The sequence below is a fragment of the Salvelinus alpinus genome, chromosome 13 (assembly GCF_045679555.1).
Source record: "Salvelinus alpinus chromosome 13, SLU_Salpinus.1, whole genome shotgun sequence".
NCBI classification, from domain to species: domain Eukaryota; kingdom Metazoa; phylum Chordata; class Actinopteri; order Salmoniformes; family Salmonidae; genus Salvelinus; species Salvelinus alpinus.
The window spans coordinates 50931388-50958887 of NC_092098.1; the positions used below are offsets into that span (position 1 = coordinate 50931388).

Genomic DNA, 27500 nt, shown 5'->3' on the forward strand with positions numbered 1-27500 from the left:
ATACAGTGTGATACTATATGTTGAATACAGTGATACTATATGTTGAATACAGTGTGATACTATATGTTGAATACAGTGATACTATATGTTGAATACAGTGTGATACTATATGGTGAATACAGTGATACTATATGTTGAATACAGTGATACTATATGTTGAATACAGTGATACTATATGTTGAATACAGTGATACTATATGGTGAATACAGTGATACTATATGGTGAATACAGTGATACTATATGTTGAATACAGTGATACTATATGTTGAATACAGTGATACTATATGTTGAATACAGTGATACTATATGTTGAATACAGTGATACTATATGTTGAATACAGTGATACTATATGGTGAATACAGTGATACTATATGTTGAATACAGTGATACTATATGTTGAATACAGTGATACTATATGTTGAATACAGTGATACTATATGTTGAATACAGTGATACTATATGTTGAATACAGTGATACTATATGTTGAATACAGTGATACTATATGTTGAATACAGTGATACTATATGTTGAATACAGTGATACTATATGGTGAATACAGTGATACTATATGGTGAATACAGTGATACTATATGTTGAATACAGTGATACTATATGTTGAATACAGTGATACTATATGTTGAATACAGTGATACTATATGGTGAATACAGTGATACTATATGTTGAATACAGTGATACTATATGTTGAATACAGTGATACTATATGTTGAATACAGTGATACTATATGGTGAATACAGTGATACTATATGTTGAATACAGTGTGATACTATATGGTGAATACAGTGATACTATATGTTGAATACAGTGATACTATATGTTGAATACAGTGATACTATATGTTGAATACAGTGATACTATATGGTGAATACAGTGATACTATATGGTGAATACAGTGATACTATATGTTGAATACAGTGATACTATATGTTGAATACAGTGATACTATATGTTGAATACAGTGATACTATATGGTGAATACAGTGATACTATATGTTGAATACAGTGATACTATATGTTGAATACAGTGATACTATATGTTGAATACAGTGATACTATATGTTGAATACAGTGATACTATATGTTGAATACAGTGATACTATATGTTGAATACAGTGATACTATATGTTGAATACAGTGATACTATATGTTGAATACAGTGATACTATATGTTGAATACAGTGATACTATATGGTGAATACAGTGATACTATATGTTGAATACAGTGATACTATATGTTGAATACAGTGATACTATATGTTGAATACAGTGATACTATATGGTGAATACAGTGATACTATATGTTGAATACAGTGTGATACTATATGGTGAATACAGTGATACTATATGTTGAATACAGTGATACTATATGTTGAATACAGTGTGATACTATATGTTGAATACAGTGATACTATATGTTGAATACAGTGTGATACTATATGTTGAATACAGTGTGATACTATATGTTGAATACAGTGATACTATATGTTGAATACAGTGTGATACTATATGTTGAATACAGTGATACTATATGTTGAATACAGTGTGATACTATATGTTGAATACAGTGATACTATATGTTGAATACAGTAATACTATATGTTGAATACAGTGATACTATATGTTGAAAACAGTGTGATACTATATGTTGAATACAGTGATACTATATGTTGAATACAGTGATACTATATGTTGAATACAGTGATACTATATGTTGAATACAGTGATACTATATGTTGAATACAGTGATACTATATGTTGAATACAGTGATACTATATGTTGAATACAGTGATACTATATGTTGAATACAGTGATACTATATGTTGAATACAGTGATACTATATGTTGAATACAGTGATACTATATGTTGAATACAGTGTGATACTATATGTTGAATACAGTGTGATACTATATGTTGAATACAGTGATACTATATGTTGAATACAGTGATACTATATGTTGAATACAGTGATACTATATGTTGAATACAGTGATACTATATGTTGAATACAGTGTGATACTATATGTTGAATACAGTGTGATACTATATGTTGAATACAGTGATACTATATGTTGAATACAGTGATACTATATGTTGAATACAGTGATACTATATGTTGAATACAGTGATACTATGTTGAATACAGTGATACTATATGTTGAATACAGTGATACTATATGTTGAATACAGTGATACTATATGTTGAATACAGTGATACTATATGTTGAATACAGTGATACTATATGTTGAATACAGTGATACTATATGGTGAATACAGTGATACTATATGTTGAATACAGTGATACTATATGTTGAATACAGTGATACTATATGTTGAATACAGTGATACTATATGTTGAATACAGTGATACTATATGTTGAATACAGTGATACTATATGTTGAATACAGTGATACTATATGTTGTCCATTCTATTTGTGTACTTTTCACTTGACTTTCTCTGTCTCTCACTCTCTCTCTCTCTCTCTCTCTCTCTCTCTGTCTCTCTCAATTTCAATTTCAATTCAATTCAAGGGGCTTTATTGGCATGGGAAACATGTGTTAACATTGCCAAAGCAAGTGAGGTAGGTAATATACAAAAGTCAAATAAACAATAAAAATGAACAGTAAACATAACACATACAGAAGTTTCAAAACAATAAAGACATTACAAATGTCATATTATATATATGCAGTGTTGTAACAATGTACAAATGGTTAAAGCACACAAGTTAAAATAAATAAACATAAATATGGGTTGTATTTACAGTGGTGTTTGTTCTTCACTGGTTGCCCTTTTCTTGTGGCAACAGGTCACAAATCTTGCTGCTGTGATGGCACACTGTGGAATTTCACCCAGTAGATATGGGAGTTTATCAAAATTGGATTTGTTTTCGAATTCTTTGTGGATCTGTGTAATCTGAGGGAAATATGTCTCTCTAATATGGTCATACATTGGGCAGGAGGTTAGGAAGTGCAGCTCAGTTTCCACCTCATTTTGTGGGCAGTGTGCACATAGCCTGTCTTCTCTTGAGAGCCATGTCTGCCTACGGCGGCCTTTCTCAATAGCAAGGCTATGCTCACTGAGTCTGTACATAGTCAAAGCTTTCCTTAAGTTTGGGTCAGTCACAGTGGTCTCTCTCTCTCTCTCTCTCTCTCTCTCTCTCTGTCTCTCTCTCTGTCTCTCTCTCTCTCTCTCTCTCTCTCTCTCTCTCTCTCTCTCTCTCTCTCTCTCTCTCTCTCTCTCTCTCTCTCTCTCTCTCTCTCTCTCTCTCTCTCTCTCTCTCTCTCTCTCTCTCTCTCTCTCTCTCTCTCTCTCTCTCTCTCTCTCTCTCTCTCTCTCTCTCTGCCTCTCTCTCTCTCTGCCTCTCTCTCTCTCTCTCTCTCTCTCTCCCTCTCTCTCTCTCTCTCTCTCACTTTCTCTCGCTCTCACTCTCTCTATCTCTCTCCCTCTTCCTCGCTCTCTCTCTCTCAGGCTCGCCTGGCGTTGGAGAGAGGGGCTCAGGCTGTCATCTTTGATGTCACCGATGATGTCAACGCTAAGTTCCAGGTGAGGAATGTTGGAGCTCCGTCCGCGAGAGCAGAGGACAGTAACGTAGACTGAGCTGAAAAAACATTCTGTGTCTTCCCCTTCTTGTGTGTCTTCCCCCAACACACACACACACCTACATGTACACACACACACCCCTACATGCACACACACCTACACGTGTAGCTGCATGAGTCAGATTCCCTGCTGCGTCCGGTGGTGCTGATGCAGGCTGAGGATGCTGAGACGCTGATGGAACTGGTCAACAGGAACGAGGAGGCCAGAATCCGCATCGACATCAAGAGGGAGGACCCCAAATGGGTAAAGAATGACATACATACATGGGGAATAGGATATCAAGAGCTTGTTAGTTACAGTCTATACTATGAAGTATACATCTATAGTAAAAGCCCTATTCCTCTACTAGTTTGACATTGGCCCCTCCCCCTGAGAACCATGGTAACAGGACCCCGGCAACGGAAGGTAAACAGAGGATAGGCTGGTGGAGGTAGTGGTTGTTTTTTAAATTTTATTTCACCTTTATTTAACCAGGTAGGCCAGTTAAGAACAAGTTCTCATTTACAACTGCGACCTGGCCAAGATAAAGCAAAGCAGTGTGTCACAAACAACAACACAGAGTTACACATAAATGAACGTACAGTCAATAATACAATAGAAAAATCAATATACAGTGTGTGCAAATGAGGTAAGATAAGGGAGGTAAGGCAATAAATAGGCCGTAGTGGCGAAGTAATTACAATTTAGCAATTAAACAGTGGAGAGATAGATGTACAGAAGATAAATGTGCAAGTAGAGATACCAGGTTGCAAAGGAGCAAAATAATAAATAACAATATGGGGAGGAGGTAGTTGGATGGGCTATTTACAGATGGGCTATTTACAGATGGGCTATGCACAGATGGGCTATTTACAGATGGGCTATTTACTGATGGGCTATTTACTGATGGGCTATTTACTGATGGGCTATTTACAGATGGGCTATTTACTGATGGGCTATTTACTGATGGGCTATTTACTGATGGGCTATTTACAGATGGGCTATTTACAGATGGGCTATTTACTGATGGGCTATGCACAGATGGGCTATTTACAGATGAGCTATTTACAGATGGGCTATTTACTGATGGGCTATGCACAGATGGGCTATTTACAGATGGGCTATTTACTGATGGGCTATTTACAGATGGGCTATTTACAGGTGGGCTATTTACTGATGGGCTATTTACAGATGGGCTATGCACAGATGCAGTGATCTGTAAGCTGCTCTGACAGCTGATGCTCAAAGTTAGTGAGGGAGATATGAGTCTCCAGCTTCAATGATTTTTGCAATTCGTTCCAGTCATTGGCAGCAGAGAACTGGAAGGAAAGGCGGCCAAAGAGGAGTTGGCTTTGGGGGTGACCAGTGAAATATACCTGCTGGAGCGCATGCTACGGGTGGGTGCTGCTATGGTGACCAGTGAGCTGAGATAAGGCGGGGCTTTACCTAGCAAAGACTTATAGATGACCTGGAGCCAGTGGGTTTGGCGACGAAATATGAAGCGAGGGCCAACCAACAAGAGCATACAGGTCGCAGTGGTGGGTAGTATATGGGGCTTTGGTGACAAAATGGATGGCACTGTGATAGATTACATCCAATTTGCTGAGTAGAGTTTTGGAGGCTATTTTGTAAACGACATCGCCGAAGTCAAGGATCGGTAGGATAGTCAGTTTTACGAGGGTATGTTTGGCAGCATGAGGGAAGGAGGCTTGTTGCGAAATAGGAAGTAAATTCTAGATTTAGATTTTGGATTGGAGATGCTTAATGTGAGTCTGGAAGGAGAGTTTACTAACCAGACACCTAGGTATTTGTAGTTGTCCACATATTCTAAGTCAGAACCGTCCAGAGTAGTGATGCTAGACGTGCGGGCGGGTGCGGGCAGCGATCGGTTGAATAGCATGTATTTAGTTTCACTTGCATTTAAGAGCAGTTGGAGGCCACGGAAGGAAAGTTGTATGGCATTGAAGCTCGACTGGAGGTTAGTTATAACAGTGTCCAAAGAAAGGCCAGAGGTATACAGAATGGTGTTGTCTGCGTAGAGGTGGATCAGAGAATCACCAGCAGCAAGAGCGACATCATTGATGTATACAAAGAAAATAGTAGGCCCGAGAATTGAACCCTGTGGCACCCCCATAGAGACTGCCAGAGGTCCGGACAACATGCCCTCCGATTTGACACACTAAACTCTATCTGCGAAGGCGTAGGTGAACCAGGCGAGGCAGTCATTTGAGAAACCAAGCCTGTTGAGTCTGCCGATAAGAATGTGGTGATTGACAGAGTCGAAAGCCTTGGCCAGGTCGATGAATACGGCTGCACAGTATTGTCTTTTATCGATGGCGGTTATGATATCGTTTAGGACCTTAAGCGTGGCTGAGTTGCACCCATGACCAGCTCGGAAACCAGATTGCATAGCGGAGAAGGTGCGGTGGGATTTCGGAATGGTCGGTGATCTGTTTGTTAAAGTCTATGGATTCTTCAATTACATTGAGCTGATTTCTAACGTGCTGTTCCTTCTTTTTCCGTAGTGTATTTCTGTATTGTTTTAATGATTCACGATAGTGAAGGCGTAGGCTCAGGTTTTCTGGGTCTCTATGTTTTTGGTTGGACAGGTTTCTCAATTTCTTTCTTAGATTTTTGCATTCTTCATCAAACCATTTATCATTGTTGTTCATTTTCTTTTTTTTTTTCTTTGAGATGTTTAGATTTGATAGGGAAGCTGAGCGGCCAAATATACTGTTAAGATTTTCTACTGCCAAGTTTACACCTTCACTATTACAGTGGAACCTTTTACCCAGGAAGTTGTCTAAAAGGGATTGAATTTGTTGTTGCCCAATTGTTTTTTGGTAGGTTTCTACACTACATTCCTACCATCTATAGCATTTCTTAATGTTACTCAGTTCCTTTGGCTTTGATGCCTCATGATTGAGTATTGCTCTGTTCAGGTAGACTGGGATTTTGCTGTGATCTGATAGGCGTGTCAGTGGGCTGACTGTGAACGCTCTGAGAGACTCTGGGTTGAGGTCAGTGATAAAGTAGTCTACAGTACTACTGCCAAGAGATGAGTTATAGGTGTACCTACCACAGGAGTCCCCTCGAAGCCTACCATTGACTATGTACATACTCAGCGTGCGACAGAGCTGCAGGAGTTGTGACCCGCTTTTGTTGGTTATGTTGTCGTAGTTGTGCCTAGGGGGAGGGAATGCTGTCACCTCCAGGCAGGTGTTTATCCTGTGTGCTGAGGGTGTCAGGTTCTTGTCCAGTTCTGGCATTTAGGTCGCCACAGACTAGTACATGTCCCTGGGCCTGGAAATGATTGATTTCCCCCTCCAGGATGGAGAAGCTGTCTTCATTAAAGTATGGGGATTCTAGTGGGGGGATATAGGTAGCACACAGGAGGACATTTTTCTCTGTTGAGATCATTTCCTTTTGAATTTCTAGCCAAATGTAAAATGTTCCTGTTTTGATTAATTTAATGGAGTGAGTTAGGTCTGCTCTATACCAAATTAGCATACCCCAGGAGTCCCTTCCCTGTCTCCCACCTGGTAGTGTGGTGGATGGGACTACCAGCTCTCTGTAACCTAGAGGGCAACCAGTAGGTCCGTCACCTCTATACCACCCACCTGGTAGTGTGGTGGATGGGACTACCAGCTCTCTGTAACCTAGAGGGCAACCAGTAGGTCCGTCACCTCTATACCAGGTTTCTTGTAGGATGACAATGTCTGTATTTCCAATTTCTTTGGTGAAGTCCAGGTTCCTGCTCTTTAGGCCAAAGGCAGATGACCTCAGACTTTGGATATTCCAGGATGAGATAGTTAAGGCTTTGTGTTCCATAAAGTGTCCAATGTTGTTGGCCGTGTGGTTTGGCCTCAGACCAGTAAGTGTGAGCAGAGCCTGCTGAGCATCTGGTACCTGCCATTGGCTTGGGCTAGTGTAAGAGTGGGGGTTGGGCCTGTTTGCCTGCTCACGGCCTGGGTGTATGTGTGACTTCCATGTTGAGGCCCTCTTTGCGGGGGTGGGGTGCATGGGGTGGGCAGGAGTGGCATAGGTCTGATCTGAGGGGGCCTAAATGGGGTGTGGGCATGGTTGATGTGGGGGGGGGGGGTGTTGATTGGTTGGGGTGGGGGTGTGGATGTGGATGTGGCTGGTGGTGCTGTGGTCTGGATGTAAGTCCTCTCGGTGTGGGGGTCCCGCAGGTCTGGGAGAGTGTCTTGCTGGTCTGGGCAGGGTGTCTATTGATCTGTTGCTCCTGTGTGAAGTGTTGGGGCTGCGTTTGAGAGCGATGTCCTTTAGAGTTCGGGTGAAGGTGGGCACTGCTGCCTTGTATAGGTGGACCTGGTCGTAGAGGCTGTTCAAGTCCAGGGTGGAGTAGTGGGCCAGGAAAACATTTGGTTTTGAGGCACAGTCACAGGAAATACTTGTGTTTACCCGCTGTCGTGGTAGCAGGGTGTTGATAACCACTTGGGGAAAGTAGAAGAAGCTTTTTCAATCACTCCCTTCAGTGCTGTGGCCACCCGTTCCTGCTGTATTCTCAGGTCGTTGGTGCCTGGGTGTATTATTATGTGGCTGGGTGACCCTAGTTGGTCCTCAGACAGAAGGTCTAGGGGGCGCTGGGTGAACCTAGTTGGTCCTCAGACAGAAGGTCTAGGGGGCGCTGGGTGAACCTAGTTGGTCCTCAGACAGAAGGTCTAGGGCACGCTGGGTGTTTGGACACCAGAGTTTAGACACTCTGTGTTTGGGGAAAAGTTTTTTTTCTTGTATATATTTCTAATTTGAGTCCATAAGGAGTACAATCTGTGGCTTGTGTTTGTCCTCAGTGGGTGTGGGGAGGTTGTCTGGAGGGCTATCAGGGTGGCTGACAGGAGGGGGAGGGTGATCAGAGGGGGTGAGAGCCCCTGGGCTTGGGGTTCTTCATTTGTCTGTTCTGCTGTGATGTCGAGACTATGGTCAGGGTCTGGTGTGGACTGTTCTGCTCTGGTGTCGAGACTTTTGTCGGGAGCTGAGGTGGGCTGTTCTGCTGGCTTCTCTGCGGGGGTGGCCACCTCTCTAATGGGTTGTTCTCTGTCACACGCCACACCACTCACCCTCTCCTCCAGCAGTCTGATCCTCTCCTCCATCCCCCTCACCCTCTCCTCCAGCAGTCTGATCCTCTCCTCCATCCCCCTCACCCTCTCCTCCATCTCCCTCGCCCTCTCCTCCAGCAGTCTGATCCTCTCCTCTAGTGCTCTGTTCTTCTCCTGCTCTTGCTTTTTATATTGTTGAAGTTGTCTCACCACAGTCCAGAGTGCAGATATGTCGCTCTCCACCTCCAGCTCTCCGGGTCTGGTTAAGGGGGTGTTGTTGTGCTGGACTGTTGTCTGGGTCTGTGCTGACTGGAGTGTAATCACCTGCTGTTCCATCTCCACCTGCCTTACCTCCAGCTGGGTAAATGTATCCTTCATGTCAATGAGGGAGTAGTACTCTGTGCTGGGAGGTTGACTTTCCGGTTGGGGTTGCTTGTCTGTGGGGTTGCTTGTCTGTGGGGTTGCTTGTCTGTGGGGTTATGTAATGAAGAGGTCTGGTCTGACCCGCTAGGGGTGGGGGTATCTTTCTCAAGGGAGAGCTTCTCCTGCTGGGCTAATTCTTTGATTCGGTGAAAGTCCAGCTGAAACTGTTTGGGGCTGTTGCCCATGTACCATTACTGTTCAGACTTATAGATCTCTCCCTCTCTCTGTCTCTCTCTCTCTCTGTCTCTCTCTCTCTCTGTCTCTCTCTCTCTCTCTCTCGTCTCTCTCTCTCTCTCTCTCTCTCTCTCTCTCTCTCTCTCTCTCTCTCTCTCTCTCTCTCTCTCTCTCTCTGCTATCTCTCTCTCTCTCTCTGCTCTCTCTCTCTCTCTCTCTCTCTCTCTCTCTCTCTCTCTCTCTCTCTCTCTCTCGTCTCTCTCTGTATCTCTGTATCTCTGTATCTCTCTCTGTCTCTCTCTCTGTCTCTCTCTCTGTCTCTCTCTCTCTCTCTCTGTCTCTCTCTCTCTCTCTCTCTCTCTCTCTCTCTCTCTCTCTCTCTCTCTCTCTCTCTCTCTCTCTCTCTCTCTCTCTCTCTCTCTCTCTCTCTCTCTCTGTCTCTCTCTCTGTCTCTCTCTCTCTCTCTCTCTCTCTCTCTCTCTCTCTCTCTCTCTCTCTCTCTCTCTCTCTCTCTCTCCCCTCTCTGTCTCTCTCATTTCTCTCTCTCCTCTCTCTCGCTTTCCAGCCCCACTATGATGTTGTTGTCCTGCTCACTATAGTCCTTGCTATTCTGGCCATCGTTTCGATCTTTGCTTTCCGGTACCGATGCAAGTCCAGCAGAACCTGGGTGAGTCAGTCAACAAAGTCTTTTACCAAAGTCTTTATCTCTCAATACCGAAGTATTTATCTCTGCAGAATACAGCCATCTTAAAGTGGTTTGTCTTTATCTCTGCAGAATACAGCCATCTTAAAGTGGTTTGTCTTTATCTCTGCAGAATACAGCCATCTTAAAGTGGTTTGTCTTTATCTCTGCAGAATACAGCCATCTTAAAGTGGTTTGTCTTTATCTCTGCAGAATACAGCCATCTTAAAGTGGTTTGTCTTTATCTCTGCAGAATACAGCCATCTTAAAGTGGTTTGTCTTTATCTCTGCAGAATACAGCCATCTGAAAGTGGTTTAGCGTAAGTCCTCAAACTGTAGACCAAACACTAAGGATAGTGGCCACTGTATATACAGCTGAAACGTTCACCAGAAAATCTCCCTGGAATTTGAACTTTGACACATGTCAGTCCATTCTGAGGTTCAGTTCTCTAACCTCCGTCCCACGCGGCTTGTTCCTCTATGACCACAGGACTCAGTCCACCAGCAGACGATGCGAGCCATCAGTCGTCTGGAGACGCGGACGTACAGCTCTCAGGGCTGCGGGGGCTCACAGCGCCACCGTGGGGGCTGGGGGTCTAATAGCAGCTCTAACTCCAGCCCCGTCTGTGCCATCTGTCTGGATGAGTTCCTGGAGGGACAGGACCTGAGGATCATCTCGTGTGCTCATGAGTTCCATAAGGAGTGTGTGGACCCCTGGCTGCTGCAGCACCGCACCTGTCCCCTCTGCATGCACAACATCATGGGTAAGTACATGACATAGCCACTAGGGGAGCTCTACAACGGGCCTAAGAGGAGGAAGCACAAGAACCACTCCTTTACACACTCTTCAGCTGTATTACTATTATACTGGATAAGGGAATTATACAGTAAAAATCCAGTCTGACTGTCTGTCTGCCTGTCTGTCTGTCTGTCTGTCTGTCTGTCTGTCTGTGTAGCCTGTCTGTCTGACTGGGTGTGTGTTGCCTGTCTGTCTGTCTGACTGGGTGTGTGTTGCCTGTCTGTCTGTCTGTCTGTCTGTCTGTCTGTCTGTCTGTCTGTCTGTCTGTCTGTCTGTCTGTCTGACTGGGTGTGTGTTGCCTGTCTGTCTGTCTGACTGGGTGTGTGTTGCCTGTCTGTCTGTCTGTCTGTCTGACTGGGTGTGTGTTGCCTGTCTGTCTGTCTGACTGGGTGTGTGTTGCCTGTCTGTCTGTCTGTCTGTCTGACTGGGTGTGTGTTGCCTGTCTGTCTGTCTGACTGACTGGGTGTGTGTTGCCTGTCTGTCTGTCTGACTGGGTATGTGTTGCTTGTCTGTCTGTCTGTCTGTCTGTGTAGCCTGTCTGTCTGTCTGTCTGTCTGTCTGTCTGTCTGTCTCTCTGTCTCTCTGTCTCTCTGTGTGTGTTGTCTGTCTGTCTGTCTGTCTGTCTGTCTGTCTGTCTGTCTGTCTGTCTGTGTGTGTAGCCTGTCTGTCTGACTGTGTGTTGTAATGTTCCACAGGTTCAGAGCTGTCTGGACAGCCACGGAGGACCAGACTACAGCAGACCCCCGAGCACAGCCAGGGTTTCCTACACCCCCACGCCCACTCCTTCCCCCAGCACCCCATCCCCTTCTCCATGAGGCCTCACTACCCCCGCGGCCCCTCTGGTCCATACCCCTCCCTGGGCCACTATAGCGGCTCCCCGCCTCTGGACCCCCAGACCCACCGCTTCCTCCCTAGCCGGCCCCTGGGCCCTGGCTGCGGATACTTCCACCCTGCAGAGGGCCCCGGAAGGCCCCACAGAGCCGGGGGCAGCTGCAAGACAGCAGGCCACCCTATGGAGACCCACTACGGCCCCGGGCCCCGCCGCTCCTGCCACGCCTACCGCTCCGGCTGCCCTTCCCAGCGCAACGCCTCCAGTTCCAGGCTCCACCACGCCCCCTCCTCTGCTCCCCGCGCCTCCGCAGGGGGAGCCCACAGCCGGGGGAACGAGGGGGGCAGCTGCTCTGCGGGGAGCTACCGGACAGAGCGCAGTGGCTACCTGGCTGATGGGCCGGCCAGTGACTCCAGCTCTGGCCCCTGTCACGGCTCCTCCAGTGACTCGGTACTCAACTGTACTGACGTGTCCCTGCAGGGTGTGTACGGTAGCTGGTCCACGTTCCGCAGCTCCCTGAGCAGTGACTATGATCCGTTTGTGTACTACGGGCCGGGGCCGACAGGCCGCAGGGACAGCATGGAGGCAGGGGTCCAGAGACCCAGGTCCTTGGATTCAGTGGTGAACAGAGACAGAGGACGAGGAGGAGGAGGAGGAGGAGGAAGAAGAGGAGGGTGCTCTGAGGAACAGCAGCAGGCTGTGTTTAGCCACGTCCACTACCACCGCCACCGTCACCACCACTACCGAGAGGAAGGGGAGAGGGAGCACGCCCAGGACCAGGGGCCAGGCAGGGGATCGGACGAGGAGCTGGGGGCTACTGCTGCTGCTTTTGGCCCTGAGTCAGGATCTCCCCCGGCTCTGGACAAAGATTCCCCAGTGTGCCCTCTGAAAGACAGCCCTTGTCACTGCCCTAAGGCAGACCACACAGACAGTAGAGGGGCCCATGGCCACGGGACAGAGGGTCAGGGCCATGAGCTCAGCCACCCCTCAGGTCCCCCTCCAGTCCTGGTAACCCCAGCCCCCTTACCACCCCCAACCACCTGCTGCCACCAGGACCACAGCCACGGGGGCCACCCCCACCGGAGGGCAGGCCGGCTGGGCGACTGTGTGCTCGATGGGCCCTCGGTGCGTTTCCAACAGAACCTGGACCTGCAGGACGACTGTAGCATCTACATCCACTATGACCAGGGCTACTGCTGCCCCCCGCCCGACCTGCCGCCCGCTCTGCTCTCCATGCCTGTGCCCCTCATCCTGGACTCTGGAGGAATGAGGCCCCTGGGGGGCCTAGAGGAGTGGCCCTGCTGTGGAGGGCCCCACCATGTGGTGTGGCAGAAGCGGGTGCAGCAGGCCCACTCTGAGCCCGGGCTGGGGGTCCCTACGGACAGAACCCCGCCCCCATCCAGCAGGCGCCACCACGGTCCCCACAGCCCAGTGGACGACCGCAACACAGACTTTTGTTTATACTGCCAAACATTACACAATAATCAGGGTGGGTGTTCAACCAGTCCTTAACTTTTTTTATAGCTACATATGATTTATAGCTACATAGGAATGGTATTACCTAAGGTCATCGTTTCCCTCATAGGAATGGTATTACCTAAGGTCATCGTTTCCCTCATAGGAATGGTATTATCTAAGGTCATCGTTTCCCTCATAGGAATGGTATTACCTAAGGTCATCGTTTCCCTCATAGGAATGGTATTATCTAAGGTCATCGTTTTTTATGTCTTAAGCTCAATTTGTCTTTCCGTGATCTCCTCACCTCCGTATCAACCTAATTGGAGGGAAGTTGAATGAATTGCATTTTGGGAAAGAAGGTGAGGAGAGAGGAATTGAGGAAGAGCCCCATATGTGTCGTTCTTCCTGACATCCTGTGCGTCATGTCTCTGTGCGTTGGAGAGGTAAATTAACCTGTCGTCTTCTTCTCTACCTCCAGGATCCGAGGAGGAGTCCGGCGTGTGAGGACTCGCTAGTTGCATCTCCAACGTCACGCTGCTACTTACACAGGAGCCGGAACGGAAATCATCGCACGGCCATGTTTCTCAAGTCTTCCAAATAATTCCACATTTAATAGCTGCATTCAGACTACACTTCCCAGAATCCCCCAGTCAGTGCTCAGAGTTCCGTCTGTCCATCAACGATCAAAATGAGTCTGAGATTCTGATTGTTTTGAAGTTTATTTATTTTGACCATCAATTCAAACAATAAGCACAAGTCATGTATGGACCTCAAATTGCTCTAATTCATTGTTAAATTCCAGTATTTCAATGTGTTTGATTGGGAGTTTTGTTGTTGCTTAGTGATTGTGTTTCAAGATGGAGACTGACTGGGAGATGCTGGAAATGTTTGTTTTTTTGTTTGTTTTTCTCCGTCTTGTTTTTATTTTGTTTTGTAAATTACAGGAAGAATTCAATACCAACAAGTTCCCAGGTTTGCCTTAGTGACCATAAGGAATGATCACTGCTCAGGGCTTGAGCCTCGATTCAACATCACGAAATTCCCCCAACTATCTCCCTCGTTAGAAGTCACATGGACATATTGGATGTCTGATTGGTTGATTGAGTACTTAATCAATTATACTATGAGGTACTACTCAGTAATACTTTATTTTCCCCCACACATCCTTAATATCCATAAAGTCCTTTATTTGTGTAGATACAGTATGTAGACAACCATTGGATCATGTATTACATGGAGGTTTCTTGCTCTTTCCAGCCTAACGCAAGTCAGATTCAGAAATGTTTCCCATCGGCGTGGGTTTCTATGGTACTCGGAGCTACGGAAAAGAGACAAGAAACTTGTCATTGGGGGAGAACATTTATTTTCTTAGCTGGACCTACAAGCAGTGAGCATCCTGAAAGGTCATCCTGAGAGGTCATCCTGAAAGGTCCTCCTGAAAGGTCATCCTGAAAGGTCATTAGAGGCTAGTATGGGGACTTGTGTTGGTTCATTCAATAATGGCAGCTGTTTCCATCACATTTAGTTTGTTTTGCTGTTCGGTAAAAACATTTTTTTGTCATTTTGTTTTTCATGGTTAAAAGAAAGAACCAGACTGATCTATGTTATTACAAGCTATTTTTGTTTTGCTCATGTCATTTCTCATGTTACCAGTGGTTACGTAGTATGTTTGACCTAAGCGCTGGTTTGGTGGCCAGTGAAGGATGGAGGGCCCCTCCACACAGACCTGGATTCAAACTGTATTTGACATATTTCAAATACTGTAGCTGTGCTTGATTCAGCTTATCTGGCTCCATGGGACCAATGTTATAGTCCTAAAAATGTAAACCCCGCCCATCTGGCGTGCACTCCAGTAAGGATAAAGTATGCAAATGCTCAAGTATGTGAAATATTTCAAATTCTATTTGAACCTAAAGGTAGGTCTGCCACCAGAACAGCAGCGTGGGTGGAGCTTCGCTCGGCTCAGGAAGGACATGAACCATGTCGTCTGCTCTTCACCCCTGACCCCTGACCTTTAACCCCATCACCTATTACACAACCCTATCATTATCCACCAGCAAGGATATTGTCTCCTTTCCATTACCCATCTACCAGCAGCTATAGCTCACCAGGGGTGCCCTTATCTTAAACATTGTAGCAAAATATGATATACATAATTACTATGTAATAACTGGAGGAAAGCCATGATAATTCATTATTCATTCAACTTTGGGAACATACATTATTCACAACCAAACAAACCTGCGGCCTTAAATAGAAGCCCGGTGCCGCTCGGTCAGTCAAGCCCTTTCCCTGAATGTCTCACTTGGATCTAACATCCCAGGAGATGAAAAACACCAGAGGACAGAAAAGTCATGTTAAATGTGTGTAGTTATACGGTACCCGTCAAAAGTTTGGACACTCCTACGCGTTCAAGGGTTTTTCTTTATTTTTTTTTACTATTTTCTACATTGTACAATAATAGTAAAGATATCAAAACTATGAAATAACGGAATCATGTAGTAACCCCAAAAAAAGTGTTAAACAAATCAAAATATATTTTATATTTGAGATTCTTCAAATTAGCCACCCTTTGCCTTGATGACAGCTTTGCACACTCTTGGCATTCTCTCAACCAGCTTCATGAGGTAGTCACCTGGAATGCATTTCAATTAACAGGTGTGCCTTGTTAAAAGTTAATTTGTGGAATTTCTTTCCTTCTTAATGCATTTGAGCCAATCAGTTTTGTTGTGACAAGGTAGGGATGGTATACAGAAGATAGCAATATTTGGTAAAATAACAAGTCCATATTATGGCAAGAACAGCTCAAATAAGCAAAGAGACGACAGTCCATCATTACTTTAAGACATGAAGGTTATCCAATACAGAACATTTTAAGAACGTTGAAAGTTTCTTCAAGTGCAGTTGTAAAAACCATCAAGCGCTATGATGAAACTGTCTCTCATGAGGACCGCCACAGGAAAGGAAGACCCAGAGTTACCTCTGCTACAGAGGATAAGTTCATTAGAGATACCAGCCTCAGAAATTGCAGCCTAAATAAATGCTTCACAGAGTTCAAGTAACAAACACATCTCAACATCAACTGTTTAGAGGAGACCGCGTGAATCAGGCCTTCATGGTCGATTTGCTGCAAAGAAACCACTACTAAAGGACACCAATAAGAAGAAGAGACATGTTTGGGCCAAGTAACATGAGCAATGGACCTTAGACCGGTGGAACTGATTGTCCCAAATTAGAGATTTTTGGTTCCAACCGCAGTGTCTTTGTGAGACGCAGAGTAGGTGAACGGATGATCTCCGCATGTGTGGTTCCCACTGTGAAGCATGGAGGAGGAGGTGTGATGGTGTGGGGGTGCTTTACTGGTGACACTGTCAGTGATTTATTTAGAATTCAAGGCACACTTAACCAGCATGGCTACCACAGCATTCTGCAGCGATATGCCATCCAATCTGGTTAGCGCGTAGTGGTGACTAGCATTTGTTTTTCAACAGGAAAATGACCCAAAACACACCTCCAGGCTGTGTAAGGGCTATTTGACCAAGGAGAGTGATGGAGTGCTGCATCAGATGACCTGACCTCCACAATCACCCGACCTCAACCCAATTATGATGGTTTGGGATGAGTTGGACCACAGAGTGAAGGAAAAGCAGCCAACAAGTGCTCAGCATATGAGGGAACTTCTTCAAGACTGTTGGGAAAGCATTCCAGGTGAAGCTGGTTGAGAGAATGCCAAGAATGTGCAAAGCTATCAAGGCAAAGGGTGTGGCTACTTTGAAGAATCTAAAATATTAAATAAATTTGGATTTGTTTAACACTTTTTTGGTTACTACATGATTCCATATGTGTTATTTCATAGTTTTGATGTCTTCACTATTATTCTACAATATAGAAAATAGTAAAAAATAAAGAAAAACCCTTGAATGAGTAGGTGTCCAAACTTTTGACTGGTACTGTACATATCCTCCAATATATTTTAGTTCTTACTGTATATGTATACATGGAGGCTCAGTGGACATGTGCAAGGAGACTGTATTGCGTCCGAGGCAAACGGTAAACGTTGAATTGAATAAACCTATTGATCCCCAGAGTATTTTCTAAATAGTTGGAAGCACTTAAAACAACTTTTAAATGTCACGTGGCTGATCGACGGTAGTAACGCTCCTAACCAGTTATGAGATGAGTCCAGCTATTCTATTGACTTCAGTTGTGCCTTTTATGAAGTCAGTTTTCAAAAGGGTTAGTTGCGTGCTCTTCATTCACTACCTCCTGTGGATCGGTTGAAGTTTATTATTATCTTAGATCATCAAATAACCTAATACATTAAGCTCGTGTTATTTCTGTTCCTCCTCCGGCAATCTAAACCCAATTCTCTAGGTTTTACTTTACAAAAACACGTTGGAATCGTATGCAGTCAAAAATCATGGATAATCTATAGATTACAGCCCCCTATTTTACCCATAACTCGTTTTCTAATGTGTTTTTGGTGACAGCTTCTCTCGCTAATACTTCAGGTTGTGTCTGTTATATATCTGTGTAGAGAACAGTCCCCTATAGCCTGGTTAAACCAGACTGAACACTTTGTTGAGAACAGTCCCCTATAGCCTGGTTAAACCAGACTGAACACTTTGTAGAGAACAGTCCCCTATAGCCTGGTTAAACCAGACTGAACACTTTGTAGAGAACAGTCCCCTATAGCCTGGTTAAACCAGACTGAACACTTTGTAGAGAACAGTCCCCTATAGCCTGGTTAAACCAGACTGAACACTTTGTAGAGAACAGTCCCCTATAGCCTGGTTAAACCAGACTGAACACTTTGTAGAGAACAGTCCCCTATAGCCTGGTTAAACCAGACTGAACACTGCGACCACAAATGTTTCGCTTTAAAACAAACATTGTAAAATCTTTCTGCATTCCAGGCTACAGCCCCCTAGTCTGAGCTGGAAATGACTAAATCACAACCAACTAGCACTTTTGCTTTATATTTAACAGGGAAAAACTCAACGAAAAGTAATCAAAGCAATATAACTATGCCGATGACCAGTACAATGAAATATAACACTTCAAAATCCCTGAAACATTTTGGTTGGGCGATTTTATTATCCTTTTCTTGGTGTCCCTTTCTGTTTGTGATTATTGTTTTGTTTTTTCGAATGCATAATGAGCTGAAATGGCTTTTATCAGAACACGGTCCCCATGGAAACGAAAGGGATCTGTCAGTATATGTTGGATACTTTGTGTACAAAAAAAAAAGAGACAGACAAAAACATAAATGAAATAAAGTGTTGTATTTTATATATAATAGAACATTTCAATATGGTGATATGTCACTAATATATTTATTTACTAATATATTTATCCATTTTTTTTTTGTTGGTCCAGGTTTTGAAAAATACTACATGGTTTCTGTATAGAAACCATATCTATATGAAACTGTGTGCCATCACAGATGTATCAACGTGGCATCATTCCAATTATATGCAAATAAATTATTTTGAAATAAAAACCTCTGGTGCTGAATATGGTCTAAATTGTATATAAAAATTAACAATTTTTTTTGTATTTATCTGACAAATCCCACTGTAAAACTAGGTCATTCAATTCATGTAAATGTTTCAGTCGTGTATCGGAATTATCATCGTGTTGTCACTGGCGAGATATATGCTGGCGCTTACCTTGCAAAGGTAAAAGGTGGAAGGCATGTTATCGCAGTGATCGTAGGTAAAGAGAAATTACACAGATTGCTTTTCTAATTGCTTTCAACAACTTGTCCCATACATTTATCAAAATAGGTGCTAAATCTCTGTCCTAAATCTCTTTAAGCAAAGCCATACAACATGGAACATTGAGTACAACATATTAAACGTGGCTTCGTCGGCGTAGCCGTACAATGGTGGTGTGATATTAGTTGTAAACGGTGAGGTTTCCCCTGGCATCCTGGTCCTTCTCAATGGCCTCGAACAGAGACTTGAAGTTTCCTGCCCCGAAGCCCTGTGGTGGGATACACACACACACACACACACACACACACACACACACACACACACACACACACACACACACACACACACACACACACACACACACACACACACACACACACACACACACACACACACACACACACACACACACACACACACAGGGGTCCAACTCAGTCAATCAATGAAATGTATTTATTAAAGCTCTGTTACATCATCAGTTAATTCTTATTCTGCCTCATTCCGTGTATCTTATTCTGCTTCATTCCGTGTATCTTATTCTGCCTCATTCCGTGTATCTTATTCTGCCTCATTCTGCCTCATTCCGTGTATCTTATTCTGCCTCATTCCGTGTATCTTATTCTGCATCATTCCGTGTATCTTATTCTGCCTCATTCCGTGTATCTTATTCTGCCTCATTCTGCCTCATTCCGTGTATCTTATTCTGCCTCATTCCGTGTATCTTATTCTGCCTCATTCTGCCTCATTCCGTGTATCTTATTCTGCCTCATTCCGTGTATCTTATTCTGCCTCATTCCGTGTATCTTATTCTGCCTCATTCCGTGTATCTTATTCTGCCTCATTCCGTGTATCTTATTCTGCCTCATTCTGCCTCATTCCGTGTATCTTATTCTGCCTCATTCCGTGTATCTTATTCTGCCTCATTCTGCCTCATTCCGTGTATCTTATTCTGCCTCATTCTGCCTCATTCCGTGTATCTTATTGTAACGGCTGAAAAGTATGACTTCACTGACAGCTTTTGGTTATTGTCAAGGATGAGGTCTACGATGGCTATTGTCAAGGATGAGGTCTACGATGGCTATTGTCAAGGATAAGGTCTACGATGGCTATTGTCAAGGATAAGGTCTACGATGGCTATTGTCAAGGATAAGGTCTACGATGGTTATTGTCAAGGATGAGGTCTACGATGGCTATTGTCAAGGATAAGGTCTACGATGGCTATTGTCAAGGATAAGGTCTACGATGGTTATTGTCAAGGATAAGGTCTACGATGGTTATTGTCAAGGATGAGGTCTACGATGGCTATTGTCAAGGATGAGGTCTACGATGGCTATTGTCAAGGATAAGGTCTACGATGGTTATTGTCAAGGATAAGGTCTACGATGGCTATTGTCAAGGATAAGGTCTACGATGGCTATTGTCAAGGATGAGGTCTACGATGGCTATTGTCAAGGATAAGGTCTACGATGGCTATTGTCAAGGATGAGGTCTACGATGGCTATTGTCAAGGATAAGGTCTACGATGGCTATTGTCAAGGATAAAGTCTATGATGGCTATTGTCAAGGATAAGGTCTACGATGGTTATTGTCAAGGATAAGGTCTACGATGGCTATTGTCAAGGATAAAGGTCTACGATGGCTATTGTCAAGGATAAAGGTCTACGATGGCTATTGTCAAGGATAAGGTCTACGATGGCTATTGTCAAGGATAAAGTCTACGATGGCTTTGGTGTTGACTTCCTGAGACCGTGGCTAAAGAGTTAAACACTGCCCCAGAGATGTACGTTCAAACGCCAACTCGCCCCAGTACATTTTATTTATGAGCTCCAAGTAAATCATGTAAATATTTGAAAGAGGTAATAAAAAGATAAAGACGGTAAAGACCAAGAAACATGTTGGCGGTTTCTCCCACAGTTCCTTTGGTGTGGTGTACCTAAATGTTTTGAGTTTCAGGCATAACCAATCCTCTGCACATCACTAGACTGTGAAACGCCGACGTGTGACTGATGGAGCCTGTTCTAACAGGTAGTGAGAAACCCAAACCACAACTCTACCTCAGTTCCAGCTCTCTGCTACAGTCGGTCTTTAATCTGCACCTGTGATAGATTACCTTATCGTTTATGACTCTGTGTTGTGTTTGCCCTGGGTGGCAGCCGGTAAACAGGTGTTAACACGCGCAAGTGTACACATGTGTTTCCCGGTTTTATGGACTTACATGGAAGGGCATGTGGTGACTTTGTGTGTGAGAGAGAGAGAGAAATGGGGGCTATTGGACTATACTCCCCCTATAAAGGGATAGCAATAGATATGTATACAAGTGATACCGGGCCACTTTTATAGGTAGTTTTAATTTCACCAAAAATTAATATTTTGACTATAAGAATCTGGCATTAGTGGTTTTTAAATGAAAGGTATTTAGGAAGCCCTCGTAATCAGAGGGAAAGCTAATTGACTTCTGGTCTCCTAGTATCTGGTATACTTACAAAGTGGTTGTGACGCTGAATGACTTCCAAAAAAAGGGTTGGTCGGTCCTGCACGGGTTTGGTGAAGATTTGGAGCAGGTAGCCCTTGTCATCGAAGTCAACTAAGATTTTCAGTTCCTTGACTCAGCAAGACAGACAGAGAGAATGAATAAGGACATCTGGACACTGAGCAAAAAAGTATCAGCTCTGATTTTAAATTACACTCAGGCTCTCTCTCAAAGTTGTCTGTCCTCGATTCCTTGCGCCTTGCTTCTTAAAACGGTCAGAGGGGAGGAACCTAGGACTTTTTCCTTCAATACGTTTTGAGAAAGAAACGAGAGGAGAGGATGTGAGGAATCGAAGGAAGATGAATTGAGATAGAGCCCCAGTATGTGATTTAAAGACATGACGCTCTGTATACCTGTAGCCTCTTGAGGTCCTCCTTCACCTTGATCTTGGATGTCTTGAGGTTCTCCCTCAGGCTCTCATAGTAAGCATCAGGGGCCGTCAGGAAGTCCATCCCCCGGGCTCGGAGGTTCACGATCTGTTTTAAGACAGGGTAGATGATCTTAAGCCTGTCACTACTTGCTTAACCCAAGAGAAGAAGACGAGATGGTTGAAGCTGATGGTTATGCAGTATTTCCAATGCCTTGCCTTTGCCCTGAGACATAGCTCTATGCCATGGAGTAGGGGGAGTATACAGCTATGTCTCAGGGCAAGTCTTGCCTGTGCTTGCTTACTTAGAATGTCCCCGTTAAAACCTCTTAAGGATCGGGCCCTTTTTAAAAAAAAAAATTCTCGCCTAAAATGACTGCCTGTAACTCAGGCCCTGAAGCAAGGATATGCATATTCTTGGTACCATTTGAAAGGAAACACTTTGAAGTTTGTGGAAATTTGAAAGGAATGTAGGAGAATATAACACATTAGATCTGGTAAAATATAATACAAAGAAAAAACCCTTCCGTTTTTTTGTATTTTGTTTGTACCATCATCATCTTTGAAATGTATTATTCCAGCCCAGGTGCAATTTAGATTTTGGCCACTAGAAGTGTATATGCATAGTTTCAGACTGATCCAATGAACCATTGCATTTCTGTTCAAAATGTTGTATCAAGACTGCCCAAATGTGCCTAATTTGTTTATTAATAACTTTTCACGTTCAAAACTGTGCACTCTCCTCAAACAATAGCATGGTATTATTTCACTGTAATAGCTACTGTAAATTGGACAGTGCAGTTAGATTAATAACAAGAATTTAAGCTTTCTGCCAATATCAGATATGTCTATGTCCTGGGAAATGTTCTTGTTACTTACAACCTCATGCTAATCACATTAGCCCACGTTAGCTCAACCCCGTCCTGTGGGGGACCCACCAATCCTGAAGAAGTTTTTTAAAGCTATGAATCTGCATGGATTGTAAATATTCAACTGATATACAGTACCATCAGAAAGTATTCACACCCCTTGACTTTTTCAGCATTGTGTTGTGTTACAGCCTGAGTTTAAAATGGATTACATTGAGATTGTTGGGTAACGCCTACACACAATAACCCATGATGTCAAAGTGGAATTATGTTTTTCAAAATGTTTACAAATTAATAAAAAATATAAAGTTGAAAAGTTGAAAAGTCTTGAGTCAATAAGTATTCAAACCCTTTAAGGCAAACCTAAATAAGTTCAGGAGTGAAAATTTGCTTAACTAGTCACATAATAAATTCCATGGACTCACTCTGTGTGCAACAATAGTGTTTGACATGATTTTTGAATGACTACTTAATCTCTGTACACCACACATACAATATATGTATTTCGAGCAGTGAATCTCTAACACAGTTACAACCACAGAGACCAGGGAGGATTGCTAATACCTCGCAAAGAAGGGCACCTATCGGTAAATTAAAAAAATACAAATTGAATATCCCTTTGAGCATGGTGAAGTTATTAATTACACTTTGGATGGTGTATCAATACACCCAGTCACTACAAAGATGCATGTGTCCTTCCTAACTCAGTTGCCGGAGAGGAAGGAAACCGCTCAGGAATGTCACCATGAGGCCAATGGTGACTTTAAAACAGTTAAGAGTTTAATGGCTGTGATAGGAGAAAACTGAGGATGGCTCAACACCTTTGTAGTTACTCCACAATACTAACCTAAATGACAGAGGGAAAAGAAGGAAGCCTGTACAGAATTAAAAAATATTCCTGTTTGCAACAAGGCACTAAAGTAATACTGCAAAAAATGTGTCCAAAGCAATTCATGTTTTTTTTCCTGAATACAAAGTGTTATGTTTGGAGCAAATCCAATACAACACATTATTAAGCACCATTCTCTATATTTTCAATTATAAATGGTGGCTGCATCATGTTATGGGTATTATTGTAATTGTTAAGGACTGTGGAGTTTTCTCAGGATATAAAAGAAACGGAATGGAGCTAAGCACAGGCAAAATCCTAGAGGAAAACCTGGTTCAGTCCGCTTTCCACCAGACACTGGGAGATTAATTCACCATTCAGCAGGACAATAACCTAAAACACAAGGCCAAATATCCACTGGAGTTGCTTACCAATAAGACAGTCAATGTTCCCGAGTTACAGTTTTGACTTAAATCTACTTGAAAATCTGAAAATGGTTGTCTAGCAATGATCAACAATCAATGTGACAGAGCTTGAAGAATTTTGAAAATAATGTTGTTGCACAATCCAGGTGTGTAAAGCTCTTAGAGACTTACCCAGAAAGACTCACAGCTGTAATCATTGCCAAAGGTGCTTCTACAAAGTATTGACTCAGTGGTGTGAATACTTATGTCAATTAGATATTTCTGTATTTCAATTTCAACAAATTTTCAAACATTTCTAAACAATGTTTTCACTTTGTCATTATGATATATTGTGTGTAGATGGGTGAGGGGGAAAATCGATTTAATCCATTTTGAATTCAGGCTGTAACAACAAAATGTGGAATAAGTCAAGGGGTATGAATACTTTCTGAAGGCACTGTAATGCTGTATTTCTTTCTTCGTCAGAAAATATATGATTGACTTACAGCTTGAATGATGTCGGATGTGTTCAGGGCGATGTGCTGGACACCAGGCCCTCCGTTGTAGTCGCAATACTCCTGTTGAAATAAGGCCACAATCAAGTTTAAATACTGACACACACATAAACACAGGTGGCTAGATAGAATACCTCATGGTAAGCTGTAGACCACACTATTTACCAAGAGAGTTTTCATCTATATTTTTCGTAGCTGTCTATTTACCATCACAAACCGATGCTGGCACTAAGACTTCAATCAAAGAGCGGTATAAGGCCAGGAGAAAACAAGAAAATGCTCATCTAGAGGCGGAGCTCCTATTGGCCAGTAACTTGAATGCCGGAAAACTGAAATCTGTTTTACCTAATTTCTAGCAACATGTCATCTGTGCAACTAGAGGCTAAAAAACTCTAGACCACCTTTACTCCACACACAGAGACACGTACAAAGCTCTCCTCTGCCCTCCATTTGGAAAATCCGACCATAACTCTATCCTTCTGATTCCTGCTTACAAGTAAAAACTCAACTAAGAAGTACCAGTGACACGCTCAATACGAAAATGGTGCGATGAAGCGGATGCTAAGCTACAGGACTGTTTCGCTAGCACAGACTGGAATATGTTCCAGGATTCGTCCGATGGCATTGAGGGGTTTACCCCATCAGTCACCGGCTTTGTTAATAAGTGCATCGACGACGTCGTCGCCACAGTGACAATACGTACATATCCCAACCAGAAGCCATGGAATACAGGTAACATCCGCACTGAGCTAAAGGCTAGAGCTGCTGCTTTGAAGGAGTAGAACATTAATCCGGTATTTTATAAGAAATCCTGCAAAACACTCCTACAAACCGTCAATACAGGACCAAGATCAAATCCTACTACACCGGCTCTGATGCTCATCGGATGTGGCAGGGCTTGCAAACTATCACGGATTACAAAGGGAAACCCAGTCGCAAACTGTCCAGTGACGCGAGCGTACCAGATGAGCGAAATACCTTCTATGCTCGCTTCGATACTAGAAACACTGAACCATGCATGAGAGCATCAGCTGTTCCAGATGACTGTGTGATCATGCTCTCCGTAGCCAATGTCAGTAAGATGTTTTAAGCAGGTTAACATTCACAATGCCCAGACGGATTACCAGGACACGTACTCAGAGCATGCGCTGACCAGATGTCAAGTGTCTTCACTGACATTTTCAACCTATCCCTGACCCAGTCTGTAATAGGTACATGTTTCAAGCAGACCACCATAGTCCCTGTGCCCAAGAACACCAAGGTAACCTGTGAAAATGACTATCACCTCGTCAAATCTGTAGCCATGAAATGTTAATAAAAGATGGTAATGGCTCACATCAACACCATCATCCCAGACACCCACTCAAATTCCCATACCGCCCCAACAGATCCACAGATATATATCATATTGCACTTCAGAACGCCCTCTCCCACCCGGACAAAAGGAACACCTATGTGAGAATGCTATTCATTAATCTACAGATCAGCGTTCAACACCGTAGTGCCGTCCAAGCTCATCACTAAAACTAAGGACCATGGGGATTAAACAGCTCCCTCTGCAACTGGATCCTAGACTTACTGATGGGCTTCCCCCAGGTGGTGAGGGTAGGGAACAACACATCCGCCACGCTGACCCTCAACACGGGGGGCCCATCGGCCTGTACTCCCCGTTCACCCGCGACTGCGTGGCCGCGCACGACTCCAACACCATCATTAAAATTGCCGACGACACAGCGGTGGTAGGCCTGATCACCGACGACGACGAGACAGCCTACAGGGAGGAGGTCAGAGACCTGGCAGTGTGGTGCCAGGACAACAACCTCTCCCTCAGCAAGACAAAGAAGCTGATCGTGGACGACAGGAAACGGAGGGCCGAGAACGCCCCCATCCACATCGACAGGGCTGTTGTGGAACAGATCGAGAGCTTCAAGTTCCTCGGTGTCCACATCACTAAGGAATTAACGTGGTCCACACACACCAACACTGGACAAGGCAGGACCTCGTCTCTATTCAGACCGTTTGCTATAAGACTCGAAATTGAGCTCAGGTGCATCCTGTTTCCATTGATCATCCTTGAGATGTTTCTACAACTTGATTGGAGTCCAATTGTGGTAAATTCAATTGATTGGACATGATTTGGAAAAGCACACACCTGTCTATATAAGGTCCCACAGTTGACAGTGCATGTCAGAGCAAAAACCAAGTCATGAGGTCGAAGGAAATCAAAGGAATCAAAGGAATGCTTACTTATAAGCCCTTAACCAACAATGCAGTTCATAGTTAAGAAAATAGTTATTAAATGAAAACAATAAAAAATAAATAAGTAACACAAGACAATGACATAACGTCAGAGGACCTTCCGTCTCATCTAGCCTCTGTAATATGACCGATACACCTTCTTGCATATCCATCTGAGATTGCTTGACCTGAGAGACATCCGGTTCAAGAGATTCAAGAATGGTGCTGACTCTACCCATTTCTTGCATGGCCTACTGTAGGGATGATTGCAAGGCCGACAATAAGCTGGGTTCTATGTTCTGCCCTTTCAACGTCATGCTTGCTGAAGTGCTAGCAACAGAGCTAGCCCTGTTAGTTGCTACGCTAGCGATTGTGCTACATGTTGAAGCTGAATTCAACGCAGATATTGTTGAAAAACTTTGATAAAACAATTCTACTAAATGGACTATTCTATCGAACGTTAAGCAAGTAGGAAGTGTTTAATCGGGAGGCTCATTTCAGACAACCACCCTGCTTCGCAACATCACGTGACACCTATTCTTCGATTATTTCTCTTTCTTTCTTTGTGAATTGTTGGGAAGGGCCATAAGTAGGCATTTCCCTGTTAGTCTAACACCTGTGGTTTACTAAGCATGTGACAAATAACATTGGATTTGATTTTAGTTGCTCCTTAATGGAGGGACGAGCTCGTAGTAACGGCTGGAATGGAGTAAATGGAATGGTATGAAACACTTAAAACACATTTGATACCGTTCCATTTACTCCATTCCAGCCATTATTATGAGCCGTCCTCCCCTGACACACACAAGTACACACACAGAGAGGTTAATGGTCAAGGGGTCAGACCTGGATTTGCGACTTCTTCTTGCCGGGAGCAGGTTCGTTGATTGGCATCTTGATGGTCTCCTCATAGTTGGTCACTACGATGGACCTCAGGGCGCTGTACTGTGTGTGGATCTGTTTGTCGTCTATCGACCAGAATCGGTGAAACAGCAA

The 27500-nt window shown here is 43.6% G+C and overlaps 2 protein-coding genes across 2 annotated transcripts in view; one reads left to right on the plus strand and one right to left on the minus strand.

Moving 5' to 3' along the window:
- Nucleotides 1-18523, plus strand: part of LOC139537900 (E3 ubiquitin-protein ligase RNF43-like) — a 222891-nt gene extending 204368 nt beyond the window's left edge. The window contains exons 3-8 of the mRNA XM_071339783.1: nucleotides 3497-3571; nucleotides 3737-3871; nucleotides 9830-9931; nucleotides 10437-10710; nucleotides 11441-13063; nucleotides 13511-18523. Coding sequence (XP_071195884.1) covers nucleotides 3497-3571; nucleotides 3737-3871; nucleotides 9830-9931; nucleotides 10437-10710; nucleotides 11441-13063; nucleotides 13511-13536 — 2235 coding nt within the window. The 3' untranslated portion in view covers nucleotides 13537-18523. The remainder of the gene's footprint in view (nucleotides 1-3496; nucleotides 3572-3736; nucleotides 3872-9829; nucleotides 9932-10436; nucleotides 10711-11440; nucleotides 13064-13510) is intronic.
- The window catches only part of hpda (4-hydroxyphenylpyruvate dioxygenase a), a 22234-nt gene continuing 13032 nt past the window's right edge, over nucleotides 18299-27500 (minus strand). The window contains exons 10-14 of the mRNA XM_071339785.1: nucleotides 27351-27500; nucleotides 24258-24329; nucleotides 21636-21758; nucleotides 21236-21352; nucleotides 18299-19020 (exon numbers count right to left, since the gene is read on the minus strand). The exon at nucleotides 27351-27500 is cut by the window's right edge and continues 13 nt beyond it. Coding sequence (XP_071195886.1) covers nucleotides 18934-19020; nucleotides 21236-21352; nucleotides 21636-21758; nucleotides 24258-24329; nucleotides 27351-27500 — 549 coding nt within the window. The 3' untranslated portion in view covers nucleotides 18299-18933. The remainder of the gene's footprint in view (nucleotides 19021-21235; nucleotides 21353-21635; nucleotides 21759-24257; nucleotides 24330-27350) is intronic.